This window comes from Ictidomys tridecemlineatus, chromosome 2 (assembly GCF_052094955.1).
Source record: "Ictidomys tridecemlineatus isolate mIctTri1 chromosome 2, mIctTri1.hap1, whole genome shotgun sequence".
Taxonomy (NCBI): domain Eukaryota; kingdom Metazoa; phylum Chordata; class Mammalia; order Rodentia; family Sciuridae; genus Ictidomys; species Ictidomys tridecemlineatus.
The window spans coordinates 135,676,073-135,696,637 of record NC_135478.1 but is presented as its reverse complement, the minus strand read 5'-3'; the positions used below and the strand labels follow the sequence as shown (position 1 = coordinate 135,696,637).

The 20,565-nt window shown below is 36.5% G+C and overlaps 1 protein-coding gene across 3 annotated transcripts in view; it reads left to right on the top strand.

The window, feature by feature from the left end:
- Sugct (succinyl-CoA:glutarate-CoA transferase) overlaps positions 1–20,360 on the top strand; it is a 679,655-nt gene extending 659,295 nt beyond the window's left edge. For all 3 annotated transcript variants that reach the window (XM_005319213.5, XM_021722294.3, XM_078039833.1), the window contains one exon: positions 19,440–20,360. In XM_005319213.5, the coding sequence (XP_005319270.2) occupies positions 19,440–19,603 (164 nt within the window). In that variant the 3' untranslated portion in view covers positions 19,604–20,360. The remainder of the gene's footprint in view (positions 1–19,439) is intronic.
- The last annotated feature ends 205 nt before the right edge of the window (positions 20,361–20,565 follow it).

Sequence of the window (20,565 nt, the reverse complement as noted above, 5' to 3'; positions counted from 1 at the left end):
TTGATTCCAAAGTATATTTTTTGCCAGAAACACAACTCACAGTTGGCAGTTCTTTTCTTTTAGAACTTTAAAAAATGTCATCAAGGTGACATCTGCTTTATTTAGATGGAAAATGAGAGATCTTCCTCCTACCCCATCCTGCTGACTCCACTAGGCTGGGAAATCAGCTTCTTCAGGGGTGAGGTAGATCAACTTTTGGCTTGACCTCACTGGAATCACTTGGCCATGGCAGTGGTGGGTCTCTCATTGGTGTTTGGCCAGAGGAAGGCAAGTATTGCAAAAAAGAAAAAAAAAAGTTTTTTGGTTCACTTTTTCCCTAGTCCTCTGGCTAAAAGGAACAGGTTTTTCTTAGCATTTATCTTGTCCATGCATTCTCATGGTTCTGGATTAGAGGCTTCTATGGTCTCTTGAGCAGGAATACAGGAGGTGTACTGGTTAATTTGAACTGTCAACTTGATTCAATTAAGGATTAAGAGATGCCAAAGATTAAGAGGCTGCTGGGTGTGTCATGAGGGTGTGTCTAGGAATGATTTATATGTGGGATAGCAACTGAAGTGGTAGTGTGTGGCTGAAGGAGGTGGGAATTGGGGTTTGGCTTTGGGGAAGGTATTTTGTATCTGGAGAGTGGAGTCTCTCTCTGGTTCCTGATCATCAAGTCAGCTGCTTCCTCCTGCCACACTCTTCTGCCATGATGTTCTGCCTCACCTCCAGCCCTGAGGAATGGAGCCAGCCTTCTATGGACTAAGACCTCTGAAACTGTGAACACTACATAAACCTTTCCTCCCCTAAAATTGTTCTGGACAGATTCTTTTAGTGACAGTTGTGAAAAAGCTAGCTAAAATAGAAGGCAACAACAAAAACCCAGAAAATCCCCCCATGGTTGTTTCTCAAATCCCAAGATCCCTTGACAGTACACTGTTTACTCTCCACCTCTCAAACTTTTCATATGCTCTCCTTGCCTTGTGCCTAGTGCTTTTGAGTCACAAGACGGAACATCTGGGAAGAATGGAGCTATTTCATTTTGGCTAAAACCAAAAGTCCAAGGTATTGATTTTTATGTAATGTTTTGTTCAGATTTTATTTTCTATTTGCTAACAGCAAAATAAGCAGGCTCCTTTTAGAAAGATACTCTGTTCTGGATTCCAGAGAAGATCCTAAGTGTGAGAGTGAAGCACTGCTGGCCATCCTCAAGCAGAATGTCAGTTCTCACATCATCCTCCCCTCAGTCCTCACGGTGTTCTTTACAATAAGAAGAACTAACAATTTACAAGAACGTCCTGTGTTCCAGGCCCTGTGTTAAGTACCTGGCATCCTTTAATTTTTCACAACTAACGCAGGAACTCAATACTCTTATCACCTTCATGCTCCACCTGGGAACTCTGAAGCAGCAAGACATTAAATGATTTGCTCAGTTCCTAGAGCTAGGAAATAGCATGGCTTTTCCAATATAATAATAATAAACCTTGACTTACATATTCAAATTCACATGTACTACTCCCAAAGATTCTGGTTTTAGTAAGTGTAAGGTTGGGCTCTGTAATATATATTTTTTTACTTACTTGGCAAGCTAAAAAATGGAGGCAGGAAGCCCTTTATTCACATTTTGACAAACACCAATGGCTTGGAGACATCCCATCTCCTCTTTGTCAAGCTGGCTTTCACCAAAAAAGGATGGGAATAAATAACAAAAAAAAAAAAAAAAAAAAAAGAAAAGAGCTAGACACAGCAGCACACGCCTGTATTCCCAGTGCCTCCAGAGGCTGAGGCAGAAGGATTGAAATTTCAAAACCAGCCTCAGCAAAAGTGAGGCTCTACCAATTCAATGAGACTCTGTCTCTAAAAAAAATACAAAATAGGGCTGGGGATGTGGCTCAGTGGTCAAGTGCCCCTGAGTTCAATTGCTGATACCCTCTCCCCCAGCTCAAAAGAAAAATAAAAAGAGAGAGAGATAGAGAGACTTCAGGGATACCTAATGAAATCTCAGGACTTTCTCTGCATCTCACTCTGTGGGATTGGCTGTGTATTCACTGTCACATCCCTGAGCTGGGCAGTCAGACTCACTAGAAAGTGTCCACTTGGATGTGTCCTGTTTTGTTTCATAGGAAACAAAATCATGGTTATCCTTAAAATACGTATCATTTATGGGGGGGGTACTTTTTATCTTTTACCTTCTCTTTTTATAGAATATCATCTCCCAAGTCCTTTAACAGTATGTAAAAATAGTCATGTTCCTCACATAAATTGTTTTATACTTCTTCATGTAATTTTAAGGTTTACTTTCAGAGAAAATATAATCCACAAAGGATGTTTAAATCTAGAACTCATTATTGTTATAATAGTTAGACATTTTTGTGTGATTCAAACCATCACATGGAAATCCAATCATACTACTTCATGTTCACTTATTAATATATAGAGTAAAAATTTGTGGACACAGACAATGACATTTGTTATCACAGATGACAAGTTATCTAAGGCTCATGGCTCATCAAGAACTTCCTTTTGATGACCTACTCATCATTATATAGGACCAAGTCTTTGGTTTTATGGACCTTTGGGCTTAGTCCTAAGAATGGTAACATTTTATTTTATTTTTTCCTGGTTCTTTTTAGTTATACATATCATTTGGATTCATTCTGACATGGAATATAATTTGTTCTATTTCTGTCCCCTTTCCCTCCCCCTTTCCCTCTACCTGTTCCCTTCCCTCTACTCTACTGATCTTCCTGCTATTTACTTTTAGTTTTATTTAATAGTTAGTGTCTTGTGAATATACATGATGGTGAGATTCACTGTGATATATTCACATATACAAAGGAAACTTAGGTTAGATTTATTCCTCTGTTCTTCCCTTATCCCATATCTTGTCTCTTCATCTCAGTTTCCTTCATCTAGTCCACTGATCTTTCTTCTATTTTGATTGAATCCCCCTCCTTTTCCCTTTCTCTCTTTCTCTTTTTCTCTTTATTTTGGACTAGCTTCTGCAAATCAGAGAAAACATTTGACCTTTGGCTTTCTAAGTCTGGCTTATATCACTTAGCATGGTAGTATCCAAGGATTTGCTTCTCATTAGTTTGGAATATATGATCATGTAGATGGGGACAGAAAATGAGGTTTAATTTTATACTAACTTTAAAAAAACGAATAAACTATTGGTTTAATTATGATACCACAGGAAATGTTTCAATTACACTTAAAAATAAGAAGTACATTCAACCCCAGGACAAGTACCCTTTGTAGGCAAAAAATTGACTTACTAATTATAATCCACTTGTTTATATTCTTAAAGTAAGTTTTCTTATGAGTTCATAAGACATTTCTGGCCTAGTTTCATTTACTTGTAAGAAATGATATGTTTCATATTTTTCATTTACTCAAGTTGCATTGTTACTAGGTTAGGCAAAATTAATGAAGTTCCAATGTGGAAAGAATGTCTTCCCACTCAGCATGGATTAAGGATAACCTAACAAACTTCATCGACAATGGCCAACTCTACCGTAAGAGGAAGGGAGAACTAGTTTGTTTTTTGGAAACCATGCAAAAAGAGCTCCGTAGGGAGAGAGAATATTACTTGTGCATTTAATTAGTCCGTAAAAAAGACCATATTCAAATTTATAATGAAACTGTGAAAATAAAAGCAACGTTTCAGATTTTCAATAGTAATTAGTTCGTTTCACCTTGTGTATTAAATGCTGTTGAACAATTCAAAAGATATTTGGAAAGAATAACCACAGAATTAATGGGCAAGAAAATTGGCAGGGAACTTTGTAAGCATCAATCTAAATATCTAATAAGGACACTATGGAAAAAGGAAAGAAACAATAAATTGGAAAATGTTTGTGTACCACAACAGACATGTATTATTATGATGATTATATGAAATTTGCAATAGCCACTAGCAAAGAGAAACATGGGAAACAAAATAAAATTAATGTGCAATTGTAAAAATTATAGTCTCATATAAATAAAAAACAAGAGTTATGTTTTCCAAATAGAAAAATAAATACTCATTAAAAATCTAGAAGAATTTTTATTTCCTCTAAGAAAAATAATAAACATAAAAATGTTCTGACATTTTCTGGGCTATTTTACATGGTTCCTAGAATTTTATGTATTATTATAATAATAATATATTAACTGCTAATATTAAATTAATGTAAACTTTGGTATCATACCAACATCTGGGTGATAAAACTTTCTTTGTGTGAATAATGAAATTATACTGCCTAATTTCTGAAATTATAGGAAGCCCATTTCTTTCATTCATTCATTTAAAAAATACTTATTGAGTATACTTATTTTCTAGTATCTAGACAATACAAAGAAAATAGATAGGCTTTCTACCCTTATGGAGTTTATTTGTTTATTTATTTTTATGTGGTGCTGAGGATCAAACCCAGGGCTTCGCCTGTGCTAGGAGAACACTCTACCGCTGAGCCACAACCCCAGCCCCCTTATGGAGTTTAAAAGTTCTCCAGCACAACTGATTTTATCCAACCTATAAAGTGAATTTCTATTCTAAAAAAAACTATTAAACTATTAGAATGTTTGACCTTTGGAATTTTTCAAGGCTTCTTTCCTTGAGGGGACACATAAATGCAAGTCATACAATTGTATAAATAAGATGCAATGAGAATAAACATTTTGCATTTAACACTTTTGATTCCATGCAACTATTTTGGTTCACACTCAATAAAAGTGCCTCATCTTGCTTTTGGATCTAACAGGATTTATTTTTATTAGAATCTTGAGGTCTGAGGGTGTCAACACATTGAGATTTATTATTTTAGAGAACTGAGTACTGAATTCAAAGGTCAGTTAAAATAAATCATTCATTCATCATTTTAGCAAATATTTGTTAAAGAAAACAGGCAATGATCTCTGTCATTACAAAGAATATATTTTAGCAGAGGGAAATAGGTAAGGAATGATAGGCATATGTCAAGAGTACTATGCAGGAATGAGAGTAGAGCTGCCTAAGTGTCCCAGGATAGGAAGTGTCAGGGGCAGGGTGGCAGGTTGAAATCGTCAATGTGGTGTTTGAATACACCTCACTGAGCAAAGACTTGAAGGAGTTGATGGAATATTCTGAGATAAATAATAAACATAAAATGTTTTGACATTTGTTCTGGGCTATTTTACATGGTTCCTAGAATCTGAAGTATTATTATTATAATAATATATTAACTGCTAATATTAAATTAATGTAAAATTTGATATCATACCAACATCTGAGTGATGTTTCAGGAGGAAGAGTGTTCCAAGCACAGCGAACAGCCAGGGCAAAGACATCAAGAAAGAGAATTCCTGTGATCAGCGAGACCAATGTGTCTGGAACAAAGTGAGAAAGAGGGAGCCCTGCTGGAGAGGAGGCCATGCAGTCTCAGCTTTAGTGGGAAGGGGTTGGGGTACATATAGCCCAGTATCCCACTGTCAAGTGAAATGGCCAAAGTGTCCCAATATTTTGAGTAGAGAAATGACTTGCTCTGACTTGTATTTTTAAAGGATGACTCTAGTTGCTTTATTGAGATGTTGAAGGGAAGCACATGAGCAGGGAAGCCTGGTCAGGATCACTCATAGAAGAACTGCAGGCGAGAGAGAAGGGTAACTGTGACCAGTCTGCTTGTAAAAAGTGGTTGGATTCATATGTATTTTTGAAAGCAGTGTCAATAGAGTTTGCTGATGGATTGGATATGGCACGCTCAAAAGGGTGATCATGACTACATTTAGCACAAAATATACCAAATTGCAAACCTTGACCTCCCTTTCATTCTGCATTTTACATATTTCCAGTGGCCTTGTTTCCTAATCTAAGACTCCAGTGGGGTTTTTCATTTTGTTTTGGCCTAATTCTTTCAGCAGTTATTTATTGAGCACTCACCATGTGGTAGGTACTACGAAGGATACAAAATGAGCAAAACATTAATTTTGGTCTTAGGCAATACCACAAGAGACAATCTAATTAGAAAACCAGATGTACCATGGAGGAAAATCAGATCAATGGTTATGGGAAGTTGAAGGAAAAGAGAGGGATCATTGCTTGCATTCCTCTGGGTTATGGGGAAAAGGGAAGGTTCAACATCAAGTTAGGCTGGACAGATCTCTAAGAAAAATGAGGACTTGAGGATGGCCAGTTCAGATTGGTAAACTTAGCACCAGGAGGGAGGAGTCAGAATACCATAGTGGAAGGAATGGCTGGGGAAAAGATTGGATAGATTTTCTTCTTATTGTGGTGTACTTTGGACCAAGGACGTGGCAGAGAAGATCAGAAGTGTAGGTATGAGTGATACACATATCTGATATAGGATGCTAGGAATAGCAAGGTGTCAGAGATAAAATGGCACTGTCACTCTAAGTTGGTCATGCCATAGGAGCATAGAGAGGAAAGGCCTTCCCATAAAATCTTTGTATAAGCAAAGTAGAAGGGAAATACTGAAGTAAACTCCTTTTGGCAAACAATTAACACATCTCCAGTTGAAACAGGCCTAGAAGCCATTCTTGATATTCTATTTTCTAGGAATATGATTGTGATTTATGTGATCTTACAGACTCTTGGGAAAGAAAGGAAGATGGAAGATATAAGGCTGATTCATTTAGTAAGAGACTTAAGATTTTCAAAACATTTTTATTGAATTGCAAAAGACCTCAAAGATTTACAAAAGAACTTTTCAAAGCTCATTTGAGGTAAGAGCCACAAATAACCACCTGCTCTAACTCTGCTCAGTTCTTCCTCTGAAAACTGAATCGAAATGCAATCTGGCTTCTCTGACTGGAAACTTCTTCCGGTATTTTCCTTAATGGAGCACAGAGGCAGAGGAGGTGAGGAGAAGGTCACTACTTTGAAGGTCTATGAAGCTTAAAATGTTCTGGCTACAGACGTTAGCTGAACCAATTTTGTTTTCCATGGTGAAGTCTAACCAAACAAAATCTTGGGAATGTGCCTAAAGATCTTTTATTGAGTATTTGAATTTTAGAAGGCAAAGAAGCAAAAGAATTGATTATTTTGGCAAAGAGACATTGTCAACAAGGTGTTTCTTCACCCTTCCTAGAGTTTTCAGAAGTGTGAAAAACAATGAAAAACAAACAGAAGTGCTGGAAAGAGCATTCAGGAGAGCATTTCTTCCAGCCGGACATTTTTCAGTGACTTCAGCAGAAGGTTTGGGAAGCACACTTTGAGGGGAGAGTGTTTACTAATGAAGGTGAATAGCATTTCCTTATGGCCCGTATATTTTTCCAGTAGGAAATGGATAATCAACTATGACATTTCAATGGGTTGAAACAAGATAAATACATCAAATACAAATTTCTCTGTTTCTTTTTCAAACGAAAAAAAATGCCTTAATGGATTAGCAATCATGAAATATATAAGTATTTGTAATACAGTACTGCTTTATAACACCATCTGCCAAAGAACAGTATTTATTCAGCCACTGATATGAGAACAGATTTTATTCCATATTATGCAGAGAGGAAGTACATCCTAGTGTTAACGAGCATGCACTTTGCATTTAGCCAGCCTAAGTTCTAATGAAATTCTTTAATTGACAAGCTGTGTAATTTTGGTAAGGTTACTTAACCTTACTTTTCTCATTGATGCAATGGTATCATACTCATCCTACCTTTTAAAGTCATAGAGTGTATCAAACTCATTAATATGGGAAAGTATTCTGCCAAGTGCTTCACACATGTAAGTTCTCAATAAATAATAGCTATTATCACTTCATGGTTGAAATTGGCTATAAACAAAATGAGCAGTTTCAAAGTATTTGGAATGTGTGGACTGAATGCTTTCTAAAGGATTACTGAAGAAATAGGTTAATGAGTTCCCCTTCTGGTCCAGGCAAAGGGTCTCTATACTAAAACTGAGGCATAGGATCCATCTTGATAGTCTCAGTTATGCTGCAGTAACAAACAACAGTGGTGTTTTGAAATAGCACAATTATTTCTTCCTATACTACACATTCATCATGGGTTCACAGAACTCCAGGCTGGAGGAGTAGTCGTGATCTCATGCATTACCGTTATCAAACAAGAGAAAAGAGATTTGGAAGGCATTAAATGGGAAATTGAATGCTTTGCTCTGGAGGTGGCATACATTTCCTTTCCACTCATGAGTCACTGGGCTCACCTGACCCTACTGAACCATACAAGAGCTGGAACATGCAATACCTCCTCTATGTTCCAGGAAGGTAAAAGCTGGAAATTTGATGGGCAACACTTACGATTATCACAAGGTGATAGACATAGTGGAAAACAGACTCTAAACTTATAGTGGCATTTGAAGCACTCTTTATTAAGTTAAGAAGTAGTGAACCAAAGTTCATTAGAGTAGTAGTGATATATGATGCCTCTGAGCCCTGAGTGAGGCAGGAGTGACCCAACCAAGTTGGTGGTACATACCACATATCACACTGAGTTATTGGGACACCTGATCCCACAAGCAGTGCTATAGACTGAGCTCTGTTAAAGATGTTCAAAGCCCATATTTATTCCCTACGGCTTTCCCCCACCATTCCATGCTAGTTTAAATGGATTTGTCTGTTTTTATCTCACATTTAATGGGTTTAATGTGTTCTAACTGCATGGCTCCATTTGGCATGTTGGATGCTATGGCTGAGAGGTGCCATATAAAAATATTGTTATTATTACAATGATGGGTTCAAATACTTGAGGGAAATTGTGAAATAACTCAATACTAGTGCTATTTTTATTTTTAGAAAAATGAAGTTTAATTTCTTATTATACTTATAAGCCCTGAAGATTAAATCATATCTACAGCATGTGTCTTAGCAATGGACCAAAGAAATAAAAATAAAAACATTCAATATAACATTTAATACATTATGAAACATATGTTTGCATTTTAGTACTTTTGATAATTTTTGAGATTGACATCATACGAAATTTAAAATTAAAAAATGCAACAAATGAAAAACAAAGGAACATATTTAATTTTATGGAAGTCATTCTTGCTTCCATAGTGATCAGACTGGTTAGCTGCCTTAATTAATTTAAACCTTCATGCTAATAACTTGCTCATTAGCTGGAAGATTAAGGAATAGGTTGTTTCATTGCTTGGAAATACATCATTAAGAGAGGAGGTTCTTCAAATTCTGGGAAAAGGGACTGTGTAGGTACCTTCCCTCATGATGATGTGATATTTTGTTCTCATTACTTGAATATTCATTATGGCTTCCTACGTATTTTTGGCTACCTCTGTTTCCTGCAACTGTTTACATTATTAAGTTGATCTGGCTTATAGATATGTAGCTTGAATTCTGGAGGTAGAGTGGTTTAGGATGTTCACATAGATTGGGTCAATTCCCTTTTCAGCCTGAGAATTACAGAAGCTTTCTAGCAGGAGGTGAGACAAAACAGGATCTTGTTGTTGAAGGACTTGAAACAACAGATGGAAAACACTACAAGGCTAGTCTGAGGAATTCTCTGGCATGCCAGGCACTGGTCCTCCTTGTGCCTTGAGCCAGACAACTTTCCATAGAGAGCACATGAAGGCTTCATTCCTTTCAGGGTGAGTAGCATAGGAGAATATTGGCTGACTCAGGAACAGAAGAAATCAGGTTGTGCCGATTGTGCCATGAGTACAGGACTTCCTACAATGGGATAGATACCATATGACAAATTAATTTGAAAAAATAAGGTGATGATCAGTAATATATGACAAAAAAAAATCTTAACGAACTCTGATCTAGGATGCAAAGGACAGACTGGTTAGATGATGAAGACTGAAACTGTCCTTGGCACATTCTACTTCAGGATCCTTAAGTTCAACCTCAAACTAAAATAATTGTGTTCTACTTTTTCTCTTTCATTTTGAAATGGTATGGCCAACTGGCAAAAAGCTAGGATTCTGGAGCAAGACTTTCTGGTGCAAGTCATAGCTCTGCTACTTGTTAGCTCTATGATCTTGAGCAAGTGACTTCCATTCTGTCTCTGTCTCCCCCATTTGTTAAATAGGGGATAATGATTGTGCATTCTGGTGTTGTCTAAAGTGCTGAATGATGCAAATGGGTTAAGCTTATGTAACAGTGTCTGGCACATATCTAATGTTTATTAAGGAAGTAAAATAAGTCCCATGTTTCCAAAGTTGCTTCTATTATAATGAGTTAAAAATCATGACAATACAAAATTAATTTCTGGTACATGCTCTGATGTTTTGGAGACACCAGTTGACCATCTACTAGCTAATGTGCAGTGTGAATTGGCCAATCATTGGTCCTCCCTTAGACTCTTTTTCATCATCTATAGGAAGTGGGAAATGGGTTATTATGAATAAACAAAATAAGTGTTAGATTCTTGGTATATAATAATACTTAAGTAATGGTTGATTACTTCCTCCCTTTTTCATTCACTTTGAATAAGTTCATTCTTATTAAAGATGCTTAAGTTAAAACTATTATCCTCAACTTGCTTTCACAAATCTAAAACTTATCTTTCTTATCAGTGTTCTGAAATTGGTGACCAGGGCTTCAGTAGAGGTATATAGGTTGCTAAGGTAAGCACCATAGCACAGGATATGAGCCTAGACCCTCTGGTTCCAGAACCTATAGTCCTAACTACCTTGCCCTATCATTTCTTAGAAACAATGGTTATGAAGTCATCAGAGCTATATTTGCATCCACTGTGTGCTCTTGTATAGATTTCTTAACTCTCTGAACTCCATATTCCTCTTTTGTGAAATGGAGACACAGTGAATTGGAAAATATAAAAAAGGTCTAAGGTTATTGTGGAAATCAAATTAGATAATAAATATAAAACATCTAGCCTTGAATCTTGGTATATCATAAACACTGACTTAACAGTATTTTCATAAGTTATCCCCTATGACTTAGAAACAGTGGTGAGGTCTCTCCAAACCCACCTTTGCATTTTGTCAACTGCCAGTTAACTAACTCTTAGTTCTATGAAATTCATCCATTCAGTCTCCCAGATATGCACATAGGCAGTAGTTAAAGCAAAAAGGTTTGGGCATTTTTCTAAAATGATATAGAACCATCCCCTAGAGGATCATAGGCAGATCACACTTAGGCCTTCCCTAGGGTGGGTATAAACTATAAGCTATGCCACTCAACTCCCTTTCTTGTGAGTAATATAAGGAGACTCAGGGCTTGACTACCAAGCAGTAGACTAGGTCAGTACCTCACAAGAACAGTTCTTGGGATTCCAGGTTTCATACTACTTGATGTGCTGGAAATTGCCGAGATGTGCATTCATTTCAATGTTTTTCAGTTTGCTTGCTTTTAGTAAAATAGAAGAAAGACAACACCCCACCTTAGTTTGTCCCCAGATGGCCATGACCCAGGATAAGAGAACTCTGGGTTGCTTTCTTTGCTTCTTTCTGTGGGGTACAAAGTCCACAGTTCTTTCAAAGTAAAACTGTCCTAATTTCTATCCTCGAATCAATGGGGATTTATCTGTTGAAGGCCAAGAATAGGGGATTTCTTCTTTTTTTTTAATGTACTTATCTCTAAAATTATGAGCTTTTGAGATTAGCTTTTTAGTCACTTAATTTGCTTTCTGTGGATGCAAAACATTTTGATGCAATGGATATTGGTTAAGAGCTTAGATAGTGGAGAAAAGACTGTATAAACAACTTATTTTTAAAATCCCAGCATCAGAGATGTTGCAATAATGCAATTGTCTTGGAAAGATATTATTTTAGAATGGGAACATTTTAATGATGACCAGCTTCTTGATTCTATATACTAGCCAAAGTTCTTCCCTGGATTCAAGATTTGTATAGCTAAGGCCCACAGACAGCTGATATCTCTCCTTGGATATGTCATAGGTATCTCAAACTTTAGCAAATCCATAAAAGAATCCTTGACTTCTTCCACCCAAAGTTTTCCATACAATCTATCCCAACTTCCCCCATCTGGTTAGTGGCCCACCTCTGAAATGCAAGATTCTCCCTTTATTCTTCTCCTTCTCTCCCCAACTACCTTGACCCATGTGTTCATCAGCATCCTTTCATTCTATTGCCAGAATTCCTCTTGAGCACCCTCACTTTTCTCAGACTCTCCAGTCCAGGCGACCATTATGTCTTTTGATCTACTCACAACAACTTCCAAACACATTGTATTCTCTGTCTAGCAACAAGCATATTCCTTGCTATAAATCTTGTCACTGCTTTGCTTAAAGCACCAGTGGCTTCCTACTGAATCCAGAATAAGGTCCAACTTCACTACTGTAGCCTATAAATCCTTACGTATTCTCTTCCTTGTTTCTCCCTCCAACTTTTATCAATTGATATCTGCCCAACTTCTGGTACCTATGTATTGTCAACTCATGTTCTAGCCACACTGAGTGTTTTTGTTTTTCAGTTTACATCAAACCTGTGCATGCAGCCTAGAATCTTCTTCCTCTCACTATTTGCAATGATGTCTCAACATAAACTCTGGCCTTCAGTGAACATCCCATTTAGAACACCCCTTTATTCCTACCACAGCCCCTTCCCACTGTGCTTGCAGCATTGTCCCCTTTGCAGGTTGATATATAATCATTTTATCATATTTTAACCAAATTTTATAAATTTATTTATTTTCTGTTTATGTGGGTTTTTGTTCTCTATCTCCCAAATCAGAAACTAAGTTCCACAAGAGTAGGGTCCAGTTATGTTTTGTTTGCTGATATATATCTAGATCATACTTCCTAAAACTGACACAGTGATACTAAAAACAGATTAGGTGATAAATTCACTGATATGATATGAACACTATTTATTCCAATATATTTAATCATTAGGTATCACTAGTTTAACAAGTTTGTATCGAGTGACCATAGAGTCCAGCAGAAGGTCTTGTCCTGGATCTATCACTTATTAGCTGGATAAATTTAGACAAATTAACTAACCCTTAAAAGAGTCTCAGTTTTCTGATCTGTAAAACGAGAGGTATAATAGTCTCTACTTTATATAAATTGAGAAGTCCAATGAAACAATGAAATTAAAAGCACAGCCTGCAGTCATAATGAGTGTCTAAGTAAAGATGCCTGCCACACTGCCTTCATTCTGTAGGGAACACAGAAGTATTGTAGGGCCATTAGGAAACACAATTGCCATTGTTCCTGCCTCTACCAGGGATATAAGCAACTAAATAGATAAATTAATACATTATGTTAAGTACTGTTAAAAGGTTGCAAAAGGTTATAAGTGTTACTCAAATGAATGTTCTTGGCATCAAGGTCAAATGGCTTTTCTTTGCTTATATTCCATCAGTTACTTAAAATCATGCCACATTTTTGGACGTGATTCTTATTTGGATATTGATTTTTCTCATGATTTTTTTTTTTTTAGAATTTCTAATTAGTTTTTCTTGTATCACGTAACTTAATCTCATTATTGTATTTTCCCCAACCTTTCCATTATCCTACTGATACTGTTATTTTTGTCTTCTTAGAGGATTTTGCTTTTGAAGAGCTTTGTTCTCTTCCATCTCTGCCTTACTGGTTCTCCAAGTCTAAGATGTGACCCTGGGAGTGACCTTCCTCCCTTCCTTCCTTCCTCCCTGCCTCTTTACATTCTTTGGTAGGTCTTCAATGTATATGAAAATCATGGTCTTTTTCCTCTCCTCCTCCTCCTCCTCCTCCTTCTCTACCTCCTGCTCCTCCACCTCCTCCTCTTCCTCCACCTCCTCTTTATTCTTTTCTCTTTTTCTTTGCTCATTTTCTTCTATATCTTACTGGAATCATCTTCAGGAAACTTAGTAGTCTTACACATACCTTGAAAGTTTGCAAATTGGCAAGTTTGTGAGAAGTTAGTGCAGTCTGATGTTATTCTTTCTTTTTATCTTATGGGTTTGACAACTCATTTTCGTCCTTGTGCATTAATCTTTAGCCCCTGACTTGTAACCCTTGCTACACCCTTAGAAAGTGTTCTCAGTCCTTTGTAATGCTGATTTCCTAATTTTATGTGAAAATATCAACATGTAAATCTTTTGTTCATTCATTGTGCTGGGTTTCTCAGTTGATTCTTTCAGCCTAAAAACGTATTTTCTTTCCATTTCTCATATTATTTGTTGCAAAATTTCTCCCCTGTACATTTTACTTTCCTCCTTTTTTGTTTTATGAGATTTCTGAGCTGCTTTCTCATAATTTTTGGACCATTTACATTTTTTTCCTGTACATGCTTGGCGATGTCTTTTACTTTATTTTCTAGTTTCCTAATTTTGAAACTAATGTTGAAAATTTAAATACTAAATCTTGTTTTACTTGTGTCTTTTGCATAGTATTCTGTTCTATGTATTTTTCATTTTTTCTCTTCTATGTGGTTCTCATATTCCTGGTATTTTGATTGATTGTTCTTGCACAGAAAAAAATATTCTAGATGTCCAAAATTGATTTCCTCTATTGTTGAGGATCACAAATTATAGCCAATCCAAACTGTCTCAGTTATTCTGGAAGACATTCAATCCTGCTTTCAATCCTATTTCTAATCCCATTTCTGTCTCTCTCATTACCAAATATTTTAAGATCAGTCTTTGGAGGGTGAAACAGACCAATAGTCACCCACCTCTTCTCATCCACCTCTTCACAATTTCCTTATAGAATATTCTAGGCTTCAGCTTTTTCTGCCTCTTTTACCCATCAAGATGATCCCATCATCATGTTTCTGAAGTTAGTTGGAAATAATCTCATTCACTAGGGATATTCCTTTTGATTCCTTTCATTTGTATGCTTTTCTTTGTTTGTTCAATTTATATATTTATATTTCAGCATGGTTGCAGGAGGATGTAAAAACAACCAAAAAAGTACAACTCGGAATTACCAAATATAGTATGTCATCATTTGGACGCGCTGTAATTAATCTAATCAGTCTTAAATTTTGAACATATTTCCTGTTGTTTTTCCCCTTATTATAACTATTTAACCTCTTTATCTGGGAGAGAAAGATTAGAGATAGACCTATGGAATCAATACATAAAAGGATGAAGAGCTGAACACACAAAAAAAGCAACCTGCAAAGCAATAAGCAGATACAAAAAATTAGGTAAAATAGGAGTTCTTCAGATTATAAATGTAACTCAGCTAGGACGTTTGCCTAGCATTTATGAGGCCTTGTTTTGATCCCAGCACTGCAAATAAACAAATGAATAAACAAATAAGTAATAGTAATAATAAGCTGGGCACCATGGCGCACACCTGTAATCCCAGAGGCTCAGGAGGCTGAGTCGGGAGGTTCACGAGTTCAAAGCCAACTTCAGCAAAAGTTGAGGTGCTAAGCAACTCAGTAAGACCCTGTCTCTAAATAAAATACAAAATAGGGCTGGGATGTGGCTTAGTGGAGTGCCCCTGGGTTCAATCCCTGATACCCATCCCACAAAAATATAATAATTAACAAATCCAGAATCTCACCAAAGAACTTTCCTGGGCTGTAGGGTAAAAATCCACATAGTAAGTCAAGAGTTGCTAAGATTAACAAGCAGATTTAGAAAATTGTATTCATCCTTATCTATAAAATTTATCAACTTTCCAGATTATATTTATAGGAAAAAAAATTTAAATGTGATTTCTCCACTCAACATGTGAATGCTTTAAAAATTTTTGATATTCAGTTGGCAAATTTTTCAAGAAGAGTTGCATCAATTTATACTTTGACCAAAAGTCAAATTCCAAAAACAAAGATACTCACATGATTGACTAATTTTATAAACATAATTTCATCTTGTATTTATGTTCATATACATTTCTTTGACTATTACTGATATTGAATATTATCTAGATTATAATATTTAATAAACAAATAGACCCTCAATAGTGTATGGTCAACTTCATTTTATAAATGTGTAGACAGAGTCTTTGGGCCTTCAGGAATTCTCAAGATCACACAGCTTGCAAGTATTTGGAAGTGTAGAAGAACATAGATGATACCTTGCCAAAAATTTAAAAACATGTGACTTGCTCATCTATTTTTTAATGGAAAATAAGATTATTCATTCTTCTTAGACATTAGATGTAAATAATTGTCAAACATTTTCTGCTTCTTGAAACAAATGTATTTGGTGTGCCCTTTTATTCTCTTTGTGCAAAACCTAAAATGGTAGAGATATCTTTGTCTTGACAAGTATAAAAAATTGCTGAAGAATAAAATTCCACCAACCTAAATGCTTCAAGATTTTTTATGCAAAAAAATCTACACTGGTAGAATAGCCTTTCATGTAGCCCTAAAAGCTATCAGAAAACTATCACATGAAAGGAGTGACACAGTTGAATTGCTCTTTAGTATGGTTTGACATGCAGAGTTTCCTCATTTGATCACTGCATGGACATTTAAAATACAGGTTCTAGGTACTGACACAATGTAGATGAATCTCAACAATATTCTGCCAAACAAAAGAAACACATAAGCTATTTCATTTATAAGTATTATCAAGACATGAATTGGTGTGAGTATACTATGTATAAAACCAGAGATATGAAAAATTGATCTCTCTATATATAATAAGAATTATAATGCATTCCGCTGTTATATATAAATATAATTAATTAATTAATTAAAAATATATAAGTAAGAAAGCCTTGTGGGGTATATAAGTAGAAAAAAAGAAGAATAGATAAAATGGGTATGGTGGTGCATGCCTGTAATCCCAGCAGTTTGGGAGGATAAGGCAGGAGGATCTCAAGTTCAAAATCGGCCTCAGCAACTTAGCAAGGTCCTGAGCAACTTAGTAAGAACCTGTCTCAAAATAACAAATAAAACAAGCTGGAGATGTGGCTCAGTGCTTAAGTTCCCCTAGTTCAATTTCCAGTACCCCCCCCAAAAAAAGATGAATTTATAGTGACAGAAAGTAAATTAGTGTTTATCATGGTTTGGAAGGAGGAAGGTGAGGGACAAACTGCTTAATGGGTATATGGTTTTATTTTGGAGTGATAGAAATATTTTGGAGCTGAATAGAGGTAATGGTTTCACAGTTTTGTGAATATACTGAATTGTTAACTTTGATATGGTTCATTTTATGTTATGAAAATTTATCTTCAGCAAAGTATGCGTACATGTAACTATATGAGTGTATGTTTATGTCTTTCTATCTATCTGTCTGTCTGTCTATCTATCATCTATCTACCTACATTTTTAAGACCCAAGTTCTGGAAACCACCAGAATTGAAATTGGATACTGACTTTATGAGGATAAGGCAGGAGGATTGCAAGTTCAAAGTCAGCCTCAGCAACTTAGGAAGGTCCTGAGCAACTTAGTAAGACCTTGTCTCAAAATAAAAAATAAAACAAGCTGGAGATGTGGCTCAGTGGTTAAGTTCCCCTGGTTCAATTTCCAGTACAAAAAAAAAAAAAAAGTTGTTTGACCTTGGCCAAGTTATTTTAATCTCCTACCCTTAACTCTAACACATTTTCTTTGAAACTTCCATTCCCTCTAATGTTTTAATTTGGAAGAATGATTATAATAATCTACCCTGCAGACAGGCCCATAATCTTGAGCCTTATGAGAGATGATATATGTAAAAGCTTTGGTACATGTTTGGCTATTCTTAAGGAGCAGTAGCTACTGCTACAACAATGACTACTCCCTCCTCCTCACTGCTATAGCTACTACCACCAGCAGGAGTAGTAGCTGTGTTCCAACCCAGATTCTTGGTACAGCGACATGACTGCATTTCGTTCTGTAGTCTCACTCCAGGTAATTCATTTAATATAAAACCACATGATATTGACTTTAGGTTGGCAATCCCTCAGAAGAGCTCTTCTTCTGAAAGACAGAATTTGAATTAAAACTGTTTTAAGTTGATATCAAAATGGAACAGAGTCTGAGGGATCAAGGAGTAAGAATGAAATAGCTAAAACATAAAATCATCAACAATCTTGGGAAAGTGGTGGACCTTACTTCCTCCCTATGTGTGCTGTAATTGTGTCCTCCTTTACAAACAGAAATCAATCCTTGAAAAAAGAGTCATTTTTCTAAAATTAGAGAAAAATATGAGAAGAAAAAATGAATTTAAGTAGGCTTCAGAGAAGGGAAATTTTAGGCATCAGTTGGAAATTGTCATTGGTATATGGTGGATGGTAAGTGGCACAGAGAGCTGCAAGTTGATGGTTTTAAAAGATCTGTGAACACTGTAAAAAATGGCATGTACAAAAGCATTTTTATTAATGGAATTCTCCAAAGAGTTCAAAGCACATTTGCTGTTTTACTGACAGATATTCCATTACCTACCCACATTTTATTTTCCTTATTGTTCCTATGGCTCCTCAAATCATCAGTAGGCTGGGGGAAATTTTTTTAGGACATAGAAATGTATTGTTTTACAAAGTCTTCCTGGGACCACTATCTAATTTGTTCTCATGAAGCCTGATCAAATAGGATGTAAAGGACACCCAATATAAATACCATTTACTGAATGAGGTAACAAAGGTAAAATTTGTCAAAACATGTTCCCCAGTGTCCAGCTTGTCCACGGAGAAGGGAGAAGTAAGAAGAGGCCACTGGCATTATAGAAAGTGCTTGGCCTTTAATATGAGACATGGAATTTCATCCTGACACTGTTATTAGCCATGTGGCCTTGAGCAAAACCTTAGCTTTTGGGGCTTTCGTGTCATTATGTGAAGAATGGGGATAATAAAATCCATTTCTAGCAGTTGTTGAAAGTATTGCTTGAATTACCCTGTTTAGAGTGACTTAGTGCTTGGCAAATAGCTGGCAATAAATGTCCTTTTCCCCTTATGCTGCAAGCTTCAAGAGAGATGTGGCAGCTTTTCTAATCATAGTAGCCAGCAAGTTGTGTGCGTTATTATGGGCTAGGGAATGCTAACTTAGTACTTTCTGCCTATTTTCTCAATTAAATCCTTACCTTGAGCCTGTGTGGTGAACATTATCATACCTGGTATGCAGCTGTGGAACACGAGGTTCAGAGAAGTTAAGGAATTTTTCCAAGAGGGTCCTACTTGATATTGAAGCTTGCACGTGTGACCTCCTCTTACTGCTGAAAGTCTAACTAAGGTCTGGTTGCAGTCTGGTTGGTTTGAATCTATCCAACTAAATCTTGTTGCTGTATAACAGACACTGGATGGTAGCCTTTCAGGTTGTCTTCACCTCAGTTCAGATTTCTAGCCACAGAGAGACACTTTGTATCTGTGGTTGTTGTTCTCTTGGACCCAGGTTTGGATATCCTGCATCCGAGGGTCCTTGTAATTAGGAGGGACAACTTCTGAGCAGGCTTAGCACATACCTACACATAAACATGCAGACTACTACATGGCCATAGGTCAGATGACCACTACACAGTTGGATGAACCTGAGTCAAGAAAAGCCATGGGCATAAATACATTCCTTTCCAAAAGGATGGTGCATCTGCAAGGGTGTAACTGGCACTGATATTCTTGGCATTCATTGAGAACACCCCAGGCTGCTTAGGTAATTAACTTCCCAGGGTTAGTCATTAACAGGCTTCCTGCTTTCCCCCTCCTTTGACAGGCCCAGCTGTGAGATACAGTAAGTTCAAGATGTCAGAGGCCAGGCCACCTCCCCTGCTTGGGCAGCACACAACGTGCATCCTGAAGGAGGTCCTTGGATACGATGACAGGGCTGTTGGGGAGCTGCTCAGCGCTGGAGTCGTGACCCAACACAAAACCAAGTGACAAAAGAGAAGCACTCTCTCTCAAAACCACAGTCTGAGTGCACTTTGCTGGTAAAGGTGATACTCTCTGGATCCTTCTCCCCAATCCTGATGCCAGGATTTCCTGCCTGGAATCTTTGCAATAACTCTGGAATTAACGAGCCTCGTGCCCTTCAAATATACCCCACCTTTTATTCCCTAACATTTTCTTTCAGATGATGGTTTAATTGTGGATTTGTGGATTTTTTTTATAAAGATGTAATAACTTTGTTTCCATCCAATAGAAATGGTATATATTTAAGGTGACAGATATGTTAATTAGTCTGATTCAATCCTTCCATAAAGTATATGTGTATGAAGCATCAAATTATACCCTGTAAATATATACAATTACTGTTTGTAATTGTATATACAATATACAATTCATTAAAAATGAATCAAACTTAAAGATTTAATTTTTTTTCCTGTAAAAATACACTTCTCATTCTAATTACTTTAAAGGCCTAAATGTTTGCCTGACCCGCCCACACAGGCCTGAAAAAGAGCAGATCTCTGGACATTTTCTACTTGTACATAAAGTCCTCATTTAAATCTTTGTTAGGAAGTCAAAGCAATAAGCAGAATGACAGTCTCTGTGATTGATTTTAAACAGAATAACTTAATTTTGAGCTCATGAATCCTTTGTTAGTCTGTAATTTAAACCATAGACTTTGCCGATGTCCATCATAAAACTGAGCTCCATTCTCCCTTGTGGGAATAAATATTTGCTTTATGTTGTACTTCCCTGGTGATTTCATGACATGTGGCAGAAAATCAATTTCCACCAATGGATTTGGGGTGTCGCTATCTATCTGTATGATTGGGAAGAAACGGCTCTTTAATCGGTACCTTACCTTGAGCCATATCCAAATGAAACAGATTTTTTAAGAGTGTTAGATGACTCTCAGGGTACTAAATAATATATAAACAATGACATGTAGAACA